This window comes from Aulonocara sp. 'chitande type north' Nkhata Bay, linkage group LG10 (assembly GCF_057382095.1).
Source record: "Aulonocara sp. 'chitande type north' Nkhata Bay isolate Kocher_YH1m ecotype deep benthic linkage group LG10, A_spYH_male_GT1.1, whole genome shotgun sequence".
Classification (NCBI taxonomy): domain Eukaryota; kingdom Metazoa; phylum Chordata; class Actinopteri; order Cichliformes; family Cichlidae; genus Aulonocara; species Aulonocara sp. 'chitande type north' Nkhata Bay.
The window spans coordinates 19,982,210-19,996,210 of NC_141353.1; the positions used below are offsets into that span (position 1 = coordinate 19,982,210).

At 41.6% G+C, this 14,001-nt stretch overlaps 1 protein-coding gene across 1 annotated transcript in view; it reads left to right on the plus strand.

Annotated features, from left to right (window-relative positions):
- The first annotated feature begins 4,190 nt into the window (after positions 1–4,190).
- ubl3a (ubiquitin-like 3a) overlaps positions 4,191–14,001 on the plus strand; it is a 36,687-nt gene continuing 26,876 nt past the window's right edge. Inside the window, exon 1 of the mRNA XM_086308950.1 lies at positions 4,191–4,939. Coding sequence (XP_086165076.1) covers positions 4,913–4,939 — 27 coding nt within the window. The 5' untranslated portion in view covers positions 4,191–4,912. The remainder of the gene's footprint in view (positions 4,940–14,001) is intronic.

A 14,001-nucleotide genomic window follows, 5' to 3' on the forward strand; every position in this document is an offset into this window, starting at 1 on the left:
ACAGACCTGCACTGTCAAACAAGCAAAGACAAGTGCTGAGCAGGGAAACACATGCTGCACAGGCACACTGAGACTCTGAACGCTCGCCAATGCTTGGATTTATTTATGGTAAATGGCCTGTATTTGTATAGCGCTTTACTAGTCTCTAAGGACTCCAAAGCGCTTTACACGTCCAGTCATCCACCCATTCACACACTGGTGATGGCAAGCTACATCGTAGCCACAGCCACCCTGGGGCGCACTGACAGAGGCGAGGCTGCCGGACACTGGCGCCACCAGGCTCTCTGACCACCACCAGTAGGCAACGGGTGAAGTGTCTTGCCCAAGGACACAACAACCAAGACTGTCCAAGCCGGGGCTCGAATCAGCAACCTTCCGATCACAAGACGAACTCCCAACTCTTGAGCCACGATCGCCCGTGGCCAGATATAAGACATTTTGGTTGGAGCACATCTGCAGAAGAAAGTCTTGCATCCAGGCTTGGATACAGAAGGCATAGATCAAATACCATGTGACATTAGGCTTATGTACAGCTTTAATATAATGCAAATAACCTCAACCTCTAACCACAATGCAACAATAATAAAATGTCACCCCATGAAAGTCCTACATACAGTGATATAATAACATAATCAGTGAACTGATAACTTGTGCAGAATTCACCTGCTTGCTGCTACTACTGCACATTCACCTAATATACTATAAATATAATGTTCTTTCTCTACCCCCCCCCCCCCCCCCCCATTTTTTTGCACATGTCGAGGAGAGTGTCAGGTTACATTTCACTGTGTGTTATGCTTGTATAACTATGCATCTGACAAATAAAGAACCTTGAACCTTGAACTTGGCTGCACGCAAGCCAAGTATGTGGACCTTTTACAACCAGATGTTTCTTTTATGGATCATAATGGAAAATATCTGCATTTCAGCTTCACTTAATAAGCTTGCTAGTACCAGGATGGACAACTTTCCCTTCAGATCACTCTTAATTCTTTGTGGCATAGAATCAAGAAGGTGCTGGACACATCCCTCAGAGATCTTTGTCCATAGTGACATGATAGCATCTAAGAGCTGCAGTAGAAAAGTCAGCTGCACATCCATGATGTGCATCTCCCGTACATCCCAAAGGTGCTCGACTGGATTGAGATCTGGTGTCTTGGGAGGCCATTTGAGTACACTGAACTCATTGTCATGTTCAAGAAACCAGTTTGAGATTATTTGAGCTTTGTGACATGGCCTTTTAGAACAATACTAGGCTGTGGTGTTTCAGTGATATTCTGCTGGTGCTAAGAAGCCCTAAGTGTGCCAAGAAAATATAGAGCAGGCAACATTCTTCCAATCTTCTGTTGTGAAATTATTGTGACAGTTTCCTTTTCAGAGTTGACACAGGTGGCACTCGGTGTGGTCTTCTGCTGGTATAGGCCATCCGCTTCAAGGTTCAACATGTTGTCCTTTCATAAATGCTTTTCTGCATGTCTTTGATGTAACAAGTGTTTTCTTTTGCGTTACTGTTGGCTTCCTATCAGCTGAAGGCAGTCTGGCCATTCTCCTATGATCTCTGGCATCAACAAAGCATTTTCACCCAGAGGTGCTGCTCATGGGATATTTTGGCTTTTCTGGCCTGTCTCTGGAAACCCTAGAGATGGTTGTGTGGGAATATCTGAAATCTGAAATACTCAGGCCAGCATTTGTGGCACCGACAATCACGCCACATTCACAGTCACCTTTCTTCCCCGTTCTCATGCTCAGTTTGACCTTTAGCAGGCTGTCCTGACCATATCATGATGAGTTGCTGCCATATGATTGGCTGATTAGATACTTGTGTCAGGTATACCTAACGTGTACTTAATAAGGTGGCTGTGAGTGTACGTGTGCCATGTATCTAACATATATTCAACATTAAAATGACACAGCAATTAGAAGCAATCGTCTTGAGTTTGCAATCAGTTCTTCTAACATTTTATCATTTTATATATTGGATAATTATCAAGCAGGTAGAAAATAATTAAGAGATGACTTGGTAATGGCAGTACTATTCAATCGATGCCCTCCTTTGCTTGGCAAAAATCACACACTGACCGTAATTTGGAAAACAAAGCCAACAAAACCACTTCCACACTTTACTATGCTTGTACAGGCATGCTGATGGTTGTGTGTGTGTGTGTGTCTGAGTGTGCGTAACTCACTTGCCCTCTTCACTCTCCCTTTATAGTGGGGAGATTAGGTAGTTAATCCAGTAGATCTCTGAGAAAAAGCCTCTCCTGATGCCACAATGGATTTCATTCACTCCACCAGAGAGATGACAGACCTGCTGCTGATGCATATCTCGACCCCTGACGGAAACAAGGCCACACAAGTGCGCACACACATGCACATGCACCCACACAAGGCAGAGCACTCCATGAAGGACAGGATATTATATTACATGTATTAGATGTATGCTATAAATAACCTGACAGCTATATTGAATTCATATTATAAAGCTGTCATGTTTTTTCACTTCTTAATCAGATTACTTGTTAAGTAGTCCATTTATTGTATACAGTACTAACGATGTTAAATGTAAAATATACAGTACTGTTTTATTGCTGCTCTTTACTCTTCCCTGTGTACTAAATGTCTGATTTATGATTAAGGAGGATTACAGGAGGATCCTTGTTGCCTTGTCTCATCGTCTAAGTCACAGCTCACTAATGGAAGTGATGTCACACAGTCCTGTCTGCAAGTGCAACTGTACAACTTTGAATCCCCTACCTTTAACCTTTCCAGAGGGGGCACTTGCAAAGAAGGGTATCAATCAACACGATATATTAATTTCATTTAGTGACAAATGATTAAGAAAGGCTTTATTAACTGAGATTTTGTAAATAAAGACAAAAGAAGAATAAGATTACAGCAATCTGTGCAAGATTGGATATGCCCTATTAGATTTCCACCTTTGTCCCTCCTGTGTGTTCTCTGCCCTTCTTGCTGCTGTGGAAGTGTGATTGGTTATTCTTCCACCAAACTGCACTGCGCTGTCTTCCAATCCACGGTCCCACTACTTTTATTAAATATGTTCAACACTCCCTTTCCTGATCCACCCTCCAAATCTAGCTACTGACGCCATGTTAAATTAAAAAAAAAAAAACGGCGCCGACATCCGGATATAAGCTAATTCTTACTTCAAAATAAAACAAAAATGAACCCTGAGATATTGGTTGAAAATTTCTGAAGAATTTGTGGTTTTCATAATATATATATTTTTTATTGCCAATTAGTTCAACCAAAATGTTAACCCTGTAGCAGCCCACTCTTCCATTATTATTGCTCTGTCTATTACTTATAGATAGGTAATAGAGCAATAATAATAATAATAATAATAATAATAATAGTAATAATAGTAATAATAATAATAATAAGGTCTGGGTTCAAATCCACCAGTCCGTGAGGAGGTTGCACATGCATGTGGAAAACTGTTTTTTCCCACAGTCCAAAGACATGCATGGGTCAGGTAAATTGGCCACAGGTGAGTGTGACTGTGTCTTTGCGTTGGCCCAGCAATAGACTGGTCAAAGAAATCAGATGAATAGAATAACTACGAATGATAACATGAGGCCACTTGTGCCCTACAAGTAAGATAATTTTTCATTTGGGATTTTCAGGTCACGGTGCACTGTCACAGCTCATTAAGGATAATGAAATATTTGATGAATGTTTAATAGGCTGTTGTATAGATGTTCTTCAATAAAATAGCTGTGCAGCTTACATGAGTAGTTTTCCTGAGTAATCAGACAAATTACCAGTGAACAACTAAAACAATAGTATAATATACTATAATAATAGAAAATAGGATTAGTAGTGATGGATAGATAAGATACTTTTATTTATTTTTTATTATTGTTCATGAATTAATGTGTTTTATATTTATTAATATTATTACTTACTTTAGTGGGAGGAGACAACCACATAATGTTTGAGAATCATAATTTAAGTGGGAAGTTCTATGATATGAAAAAAAAATGAAATGATAGCTAGATAAATAGATAGATAGACAGATAGAAACCCCAGCATGCTAGACTAATGTCATGATTTGTACATTATTTTTTTCCCCAATTTTTTCAAAGAAAAACTTTCACACAAAAAGCCTTTAAGCGGTTACATTCTTTTATTTTGAAAACCCACACCGGAAGTTCTGAATCGTTGGCTAGCTTTACTCTGACTCGAGGCAGCGGAATGACAGCTGAACGGGTCCTAAAGGTGCAGCAGTGCAGTCTGAAACGCTAACAGCGGTCATACCCGCGTTTTAAAGAGCAGGACCGGCTCATATCACCGTTTCGCCTTTTCACGCCGACCGGCGGACGTGTCCGAGTTTATCAGAGGACGGCAGACGTTAACCTTGCGGATGTTTTTTTGTTCTTTTTCCACCCCGAGAGAACAAGGTCCGCGTCCGGATGTGCCAGCAGTATTGGTTTTTTCGCATGTCGCAGGCACCTCTGTTTTTTCTGAATCGGGATATTGTTGATGTTTGAGGGTCAAAGGAGGCCCTCGGGTCGACAGTTTGCCCCTCTAATCTTAAGTATATTTCCCCAAATCAGTGATTTGTGAGGGAGAGACATTAACGAAATGATTGTGCAATAGAGAGGAAGAGGCATTTTCACACGTCTCGGCTACCTCAGTGTTGTGACTGTGGGAAAAAAAAGAAAGACAGACAGAGATAGAAAGAGCGAGTCGCCGGGAATAAAAAAAAAATAAATTCCTGCTTTTAAAACACCACAAGGACGCGTTTGTCAGAGCTGCGGGGAGCTTTTTTACAAGTGCGAGAAAAAGGAAGAAAAAAAAGAGAAGGAATATTGGCATCTGCCCTGCGAGGGAGATTGTGAGTGTGTGTATGTGCGTTTGAACACCTCCGAGTACCGGGAGAAGCTTCACGATGACGGGCAGCACCCCAGCGGACATGGTAAGAGAAATGCCTGTCAGCTCCTCCGCTGTTTTAACATTCACACCCATTCATTTCCTCAGGCTTTGGACTTGAAAGCAGACGCGTCTGAGTGTGTCCTGCCCACGACCGCTACTTCTGCTTTTATTAATTCAGCTGTATGTGTGACCCTTTATGGCTGATCAAATTTGGGTCTCCAGAGGTTCTCTGGAAATAAAATGTGGAAGTTTAACTTTTTTCTTTTCTTCTTGCTGACTGTTTAAAAGTACATGTTGTAAAAAGTTTTAGGCTGCCATTGACTAAGTGTGAAGCTCCTTTAGCAAGCTCTGGAAGCTTTATACTCCATTTACAATCCATCATCAAGTGTACCTTCATTTTTATGCATCATATTATCTTGCTGTGGTGAGGCAGTTGCATCCAGAGAGAACTTAAAAAGTTAGGAAATGTGAAGAAAGAAGTTGATTGTGGAGGTTAACAGGCAGTTTTGATCATGACACAAAGCTTAACATTACCTGGGTCCAGCTTTTGGAAGAAATCAGAACCTCAGACCTGAATTGAACATATTTAGATTGCAAACTGCTGGACCGATCATTTGCTCCACTTGAGCTCTGGTCGGCACCCTTTCGTAAATCCTGAGGCTAAAGAAAAGTTGAGTTAATTGCACATCAAATCAAATCAAATTCAAATTTTATTTGTCACGTACACAGTCATACACAGTACGATATGTAGTGAAATGCTTGGACAACTGCTCGCGACCTAAAGAAAACAAAAAAAGGAAAGGCTATGAATAAGATAGGAAATAAATATGAAAAATTAAAAAGGGTAAATTTAACTAGGAAGGAATAAAATATAAATTAAGGTTAAAAATGAAATAACTGTACAACACAAATTAGAATGAAGGGTAAATTTAACTGGGAAGAATAAGATAAAATATATAAATTAAAGTTGAAAATAAAATAACTGTACAACAAAATACACAATACACAATATAGAACTATATAAGAATGTATGAAGAAATCTAAATATAAATAAATATATACACAATAACAGCAGCTGTACAAGTATTAACTGGAAATGAAGAATATAGTGACCAGTGTTGTGCAAAAACAATGTCCAGAAAGTCCAGTGTGTGTGTAAGAACTATATGTGTGGGTCAGTACTGTGTGGTGGTGTGATTGTGATTGAGAGACCGTATCGCCTGCGGGAAGAAGCTCCTCCTCAGTCTCTCTGTGTTGGTCTTCAGGGAGCGGAATCGCTTTCCTGACCTCAACAGAGAGAACAGTCTGTTGTTGGGATGGCTGAGGTCCTTCACCATCTTCCTGGCCTTAGTCCAGCACCGCCTGCTGTAGATTGAGTGCAGGTCAGGGAGCTCGGAGCGGATGGTGCGCTCAGCTGACCGCACAACCCTCTGTAGAGCTCGTCTGTCCTGCATGGTGCTGTTCCCGAACCAGGTTAAGATGTTTCCCGCCAGGATGCTCTCTATGGTGCACGAGTAAAAGTTCCTGAGCACCTTGGAGGGCAGTTGGAAGTCTCTCAAGCGTCTGAGGTGGTAGAGACGCTGACGGGCCTTTTTCACCACCGTGTTGATGTGACAGGACCATGACAGGTCCTGCGTGATGTGAACTCCGAGGTATTTGAAGCTGTCCACTCTCTCCACTGGGCACTCGTTGATGACGGGGGTCTGGTAGTTCCTCTCCTGCTTAGTGCTGAAGTCCACTATCAGCTCCTTTGTCTTACTGACGTTTAGAAGGAGGTTGTTCCTCTGGCACCAGTTCTCCAGATTCCTAATCTCCTTCACGTAGGCCGCCTCGTTGTTATGCATTACTCAAGAAAGTTACAAGGGTTTAGAAATTCATCTTCACGCTGCAGAGGGAGCCGTGGAAGACAATGGCATCCTGGAAAACGTTAGATGAAGTTTAAAAAGATCAGTACATTTTAAAACACACACAAACGCATGAAAAAAGAAGGCAGTGCATGCACAAACATTTGTAAAACATGAGCAGAAACTGCAATAACCAGCAGCACGATCCTGTGGGAACACATACTTTTAATTATGTTGCTGTGATTTATCGTATTGCGATTACTCTGCATTTCCCAGTTTGATGATACTTCCCGCTCAGATCTGTTCCTCATGCCTTTATCAGATTGGAGCCATCGCAGAAAGCCTGAAAGCACCCTGGAGTTTATAAAATCAGCGTCATACAGCGACATGTCACACCTACTGATGTAGACCTTAAAACAAAGGCAGTAAAAAGTGGTCATCAGCAGGCAACTCTTTCAGTCACTATGACATCTTAACTTGTTTTACACTAGCTTACTGGCTGTCATGTGTATTATGAGCTCTCCTCATAAGGATTTACGTCAGCTTCCTGTCTCCCCACTGTCAAAAATTAAAAGCATCACAAAGTGCATTTAGCTGGGTTTGGGTCTTTGACGTAATGCTTCCCTTCCCGTGGGCATGACAGTTTTATGGCTGTTATCTTTGCTGCCAGCGTGTGGTGGCACTAAGAATACTTACAGGGTCTATGTATAGAAAGGATAAACCGTGTAATATGGCCCCTCCGGGAGATCAGCTATCCCAGCTGTGGCCCTGCTCCGGCCTGTCCAAGTTCAGCTGATCCCCTTAGCTGCAGGTCCATAATGTTGTCGGGATATTTGGATAATGCTCTGAGGAAGTAAATGAGACGTCCACTGTGTATATGTGTGTTAGAGCATCTCAAAGTGTAGCTAATGGCGAGATATTCTCACAGATTACAGACATAATTATGAGCCGGATCTTTCATCTTTTGACCTGTGAAGTACTGGAAGCTGAATACTAAAATATTATGTCACCTTGGCTGTGGGTGTGGATATTATTATTTTAATTTTTTTATGGTAGCACAAGAGCATCGTTCAGCCAGTGAACTTTGGTTTTGAGCCACAAGCCTCCTGCTAAATTGTCTTCAAGCAACTCAGTGAATCCCTGCCAGCTGGTTTATGGCTCTGCCTGATTTGTTCTCTGAGAATTTCCCCCGTTGGGGAAGTATCACATTATTACATCATTTATCGGCAGTGCCGGCCATAAAGTTCATTTCTTAAGAGGTAGAGTAATAATATTCTTTTCACTTCTCCAAAGTAGTAATCCTTTCCCCCTTTTTTAAATCGTTTTTTTTTATGCCTGCTCCAGGCTTACGCTATTAAAATGCCTGCAGAAGAAACATAAAGGTCAGATTCGCCACATGAGTAAGACACTTCAGGTTTTCTAATCTTCCCTTTTGTGGTGTGGCTCAGTCGATACATCAAACTGGCCCCTTGGGTTCCCCACGGAAATTTGGGGGGAAAATCTCAGCTCTCAGCACTTAGCTGATCCTGTGTGGCTGAAATCAGCAGCAGATGCACATTCTCCCCAAGCCCCCCACCTCAATGTTCACTCAGCCTGAGGAAGAAGCAAGTGTATACACACAGCCTCATAAAGGCTGTATAGAGTGGGAGTGAGAGTAGGAGGAGAGGAGATTGCTGGTGCCAAACACTGAGGGTGAATGAATCTGACAGAAAGAATAGGAGAAGCAATAGTCATGCCTCTCGAGAATGGAGGATGGGATTTTTTTTCCATCTTCGAATGGGAGAAGAAGAAGAAGAAGAAGAGGAGGAGGAGCAGGAGCAGGAGGAGGGGAGGATGGGTAGATAGAAAGACTGCGAAGCATGGGAAGAGGGGCAAATTGCCTCTCTCCGGGCAGATCTTAGAAGTGCTGACAGGGTTGAAATAGTCCCCATGGCAACAGTGAGACGCTTGAATCTGAGTCTGGGTGTGTGTCTGCGTGAAAGTATGTAGAAGGATAGGTCTTTGTGCACTGCAGGTATGTGTTGTGGCAACAAGACGAGACGAGAGACGGAGAGAGTAGCGGGAAGAGGAGAAGATAGCAGCGCCCTTTTTCAGATAAGCCCAGCTGAATGAATACACCACAGATGAGAGTGAAAGGCCCACAGAGCAGAGTGAATTTCAGACATCGCTGCTTTCGATATGTCCCAGCTTAACAGGCAAGACAGGGAGCTTCAGCTTGCATAGACTTGTAACAGACCATGAAACAGCAGCATTTGTATGCTAATGCTTGTTTTAAACCATTAACAACAGCAAGTTTTGGTTTAACCTGTTTGCAGACCTCTTAATCATATCGACACATCTCAGATTTTTGTCAGTGATACAGAGGAGTTTTGGTGACTGGGTCAGTAAAGGGTGCTTCCACAAGTCAGCGAATTAGCCATTTAGCTAGCTGCTATTTTAAAGCAAAAATGCAGCTTTTTGAAATCATCCACTTGGTCCTTAAGAACTTGCGGACATTTTCCAGCTATTTTATCAAATAAGCAGTCATTTAGGAATTAGCTGTTTGATCGACACAGTTTTGTATCAACTGCTCCTGCAAATTTTAAATGAATTTAACTGTTTGGTCCTTCTTCCCGGTTGGACGAGGTTACTACTACAGGAACACATGCGATCCTGCTATGAGATGATATGAAGAAATAAAGACTGTGATCACACATACTCACTCACACACAACGAGTGTAGTATTCAGACACCCCGTCATTTGTGGACTGGCGAGAACATGTTAATTTGTGTTGGAGGAGGTGATCGCAGCTCTGACTCAAAACAAACCATGTGGTACAGTACAGTTCTAACTCTCGGGAGTTGGACTGAGGTGGCAGTAGGCTAAGCAGCATTTTCCGGTTCCTCCTGAGTCTTCCCCTGGGTTTCCTCCCAGCTGGGCGTTCCCAGAAAGCATTCTGAGGAAGCCGCCCTCCCGGGAGGCATTCTTATTAAATGCCAAACCACCCAAACTGGCTCGTTTTGGCGTGGAGGACCTAGCTTCATTACAACTTGATCATTGAAACAAACAAACAAAAAAAACAACAACATCAGTGTGAGCTCCTAGTCAATAATTACTGTTATTAAGTCAATGAAGTCTTCTGTCTTTTGCCTGGAAATGCTGCTGATGTGGTTTGATGGAGACGTTGAAGTTGGTACAGCAGTGTGTGGATGTCATTGAGCAAATCTCAACTTAAAACAGACTTTTTTTTCCACTTATTGTTAATTTTTTTCTTTGTTCTGTCTATTGACTTATGATGACTTGATTAATTGATTCATGGCTAAATCCTTATTGTCGATCCAGTTGTTTTGATTGCGCCACTGTGACTATATTTAAAGCAAAAGAAATGCTGTATATCAGATTTGTTTAGTGGTATTAGGACTGGATAAATCTACTCTGTGTGTGGTTTCGAAAACAGCGCAGTGACTTGTTTGGGTACACACACACACACACGCACGCACACACACAAAAGAAGTCAAAGGTCAGGGTCAGAGGCCACTGTGTGTCGGTGGCAGATGAGGAATGAAAGAAACAATGGGTGGGGAATCCTTGCTGCAGAAAACAACACTACCGGTTCTGATGTTCTGATTCCAGCTAGAGCTTAGCTCAGCACGTATGCCACAGTGACAGATCCGCAGGCGTTGTCAGCTTCAGGCTGGAGATGCTAACAAGGCTTTGATTGACACTTTCAGAGGGAGCGAGAACATGACTGAAGCCTGACAGCGCCAGTTGGAGAAAGCATGTCGTTGGATATGTGTGTGCTACCAATGCCATGTACTGCCGGTCTTGAGTCACAGATCAGGATTACGTCATCTTGCCCCCGTGCAGCAGTTGACATATTGACTCTGGCATCGTCACATGCAGGCCTCGCAGAGCCATGGAAAGTTCTAATGGTAGTTCTGAAGGTGCAGGAGCTGTGTGCCTGATTCCTATTAATTTCAAGCCAGTCAGGAGATTCGAATAGATACAGCAGCTAAAATATATATATAAATATTTTAACAAACATAAATGAACCAAATACATTTAGCCGATATTTTGATTGATGGGATTGGAAAAGAAAAAGAGTTGTCAAGTTTTTTATGATCTGTTTGTGGACTGTGTGGCTGTATTTATAGTTAATTTGTGAGGGGATGCTTTGTCGCTGCAAAATGGACTGTATCGCTCTTCAAAGCTGTATTTACAGTTAATGATATTAGAAAAGCTCTTGTCAATGTATATCCCCAGCAGTCCTCTGTATAGAGGTAATTTAATTGCATTGATGCATGTCAACAACACCAACAGGAAGTCCAACTGAGAAGCTGTCATCTATCGATTGGTTATGTAACTGTTTTTTGCTTACGTTTGTCTGCATGTTCTTCATTGTGGCCTGTGTCTGGGCATGTGCATCCTGTGAATGTGCTGCAAATATGTAGTGCTACGTACTTGTTAGTTCTCCCTGATCTCTTTCTCCCAGCTTGTCTGTTTCCTTTGACGTGTTGTTCTATTAAGCAGTGTTGTCCTTGTTAATGTAAAAAATAGGAATTTTTAGAACCTCATGAACATAACCTTTTAAGAAGCTGCAAGTTTTCTTCTATACATGTATGGTATCGTGCTTGGAGAGTTAGTGTAGTGCTGTAAGTGAACACCGTGTTTACATTCAGCTCAACCATAGACTGTACGTAGATGATGCACTGATGGACTTGCATGCAGTATGCAGTATAAAAGATGGATGTAGCATCGATAACATGATCACTGACTTCTAACTCTGCATTTTGAAATCTAACCTTTAGTGCTTTGGGGGACGCCTTGTTCTTTTTTGTTTTTTTTTTGGGGGGGGGGGGGGGTTGACGCCGGACGTTGTCTTATGTGATAAAGGTGACAAGCTTTGGTTAGCAAGCTGCATTGATAAACTGTAACTGTCCAGTGCAGATATGCACATATCAGCTAATTAGTGGTAAGGGACAGACTAATAAATACTGAATATCAGTCACCAAAATTAAAGCACAAACGTATAGGCTGGTCTGTAGTAGAAAACAAGGAAGAAAATTAGACAGATAATACTTTAAAAATGCTCCAACAGCACACACACAGAGTGAACAGGTCCAGTTTAGTTACTGGAAGGATGTGGATGAAGCCTAGCAGACACTAATCCGGTGCCATTATTGGGATACCTGTCAAAACAATTTAGCCATGCCCTGAATTTATCCAGGGAGTTGACTTGTCCATAGACTGTCCATAAAGGTTCAAACTGTTTTTGGACCAGGCCATAACCATGCTTTCTAATGCTGTTAAGTTATTCATTTTGGGGATTGGGTGTCTTTTGGAGCCAGCCTCAAGTGACACCTAGAGGACCTGCAGTTGTTGGACATTGCCCACCCATCCTTTTCCATGCCATCCTTTATAAACTGTTATTCTCCCTGTGGGAAAATAATTGACAAACTGAACATAAAAAAGGACTGGCCTTTGGAAAGAATGCAGACTTTTCTGGGGGCCATCTTTTATATACAGTTGATGATTAACCTGCTTTTTTGTTTCTTTTTTCTTGGCTGCTCCAAACCAAAGTAAAACATTATGGTTGAAGAATGAGTAACATATGGAGCAGCTGTGGAGGAATAAAAAAAACTCCACTTATAAAAAAGCAATCTCATTGATATTTAAGTTCCCCAAAGCAAAAACAGTAAACATCAATAATGATGATCAATTTGTTTTCTGCAGAATTTAGGTTTCCCTTCAGCCTCTGTGCTGTTACAGGTGCTTTTAAACATTAACTCCACAATCAAATACTGTGGAGTATAAATAAAGTGTTACTTCCTCGTTTGGATCCTTATAATAAAGTTAAAGTTTTTTTTCCTATTTTTGAATTCAGGATTGGCACAGATTTTATTAAAAGAGGGAATAGTTGTTTAAGTCACCCCAAGGAATTACAAGGAAAAAGACAGATTGTGCTTGTGTTGGGATAAGCACGTATTACGTTAGAAAACCCTCCCCTTTTCAGCAGTTGGTGTTGGCAGGTATGGCTTTGCACAGGCTGAGGAATGCGTTGAACTGCTTCATCATTTTGGGGGCGAGTGGGGGCTGGTAATTCAAGATGAAACTGGTCTACTCGTCTGATTCTGATCCTCTTAATAGTCTTAATAGTAGACAGGCAGCTGTTGCATGCAGTTACTAACTAACACTGAAACTAAAACAGAACATTTTTAAATGACAAAAGCTAAAGTGAATTTAAACGGCTATAACTACACTCAGTTGAAAATACAAAACTGTTTAAAATTCAGGTTGTAGTTGTAAATGTTTGTGTCCTTGGAGCAATAATAGTGATGTGACAACTGTGATTTCTTGGCATTGAGCTCTTCCAAAACAGAAATGTTCTTAGTAGTAGATGCTGGACACAAAACACCTCAGGACAAAAGTAACCCGAGGACACTCTTAGGCTTTTGTGCCAAATGGTTCAGTCCAAGCATGACTTAAATAAGGGGGTATGAATGTAAGTCGTACACAAGCGCTCGCACACTCAACAAATGAATCCCCGTGCGCTTGCAGCTGCTTTTAATGTCGATGTGCATGTTTATTTTTTGACAAATGTGAGCATGTGCATATTTGCATGAAGGAAGCAGCGAACGCACAACCTCTTCTTGCTGTTAAATGTGACGTATTTGCTGTTGGTGTTGCCGGTGGAGTAACACCCACACCAGCTCACCTTTGCTCCAGATCCCAGGACAAACTGGACTGGCTTCAAAAAGCCGCTGTTTGCATGTAATGATGCTGTTCCTGTGCTGCTGGCACTGTATCATTTAACGCCTTATGTCACTGGCTAGCCATACAAAAAGACACTGAGTCTATAATCACGCAAATGTCACCAATACATTCAATTATGTTTCCTGTAAATTGTAAATCTCCCAACTTGACGTAGCTAAAGGCCCATCCCATGATGGCGCAAATATATCTCTGGCAGAAAAACACCCAAATGCACAATCCCAACACTGTTCTTCATCTGTTTTAAATCGCCATAAACCCAGAAATATAATCAAAGACAGGACCACAATGTATTTTAAGTTAACGTCTAAGAAAACAGCAGCTTAACTGTAAAAGAGAGATAAGGAGAAGCTGAGCTGCCACCTAATACTAAAGGAATTAAATTCATGCTTCAGCCGGCTGAATTAAGAAGATGAAAAGAGGAAGAGAAACACGAGTTGAGAAAGGGCCACAGAGTTAGACGTGAAAAGGAAGATGAGCAGTCTAACAAAAGCTCATTATAATGTCCTT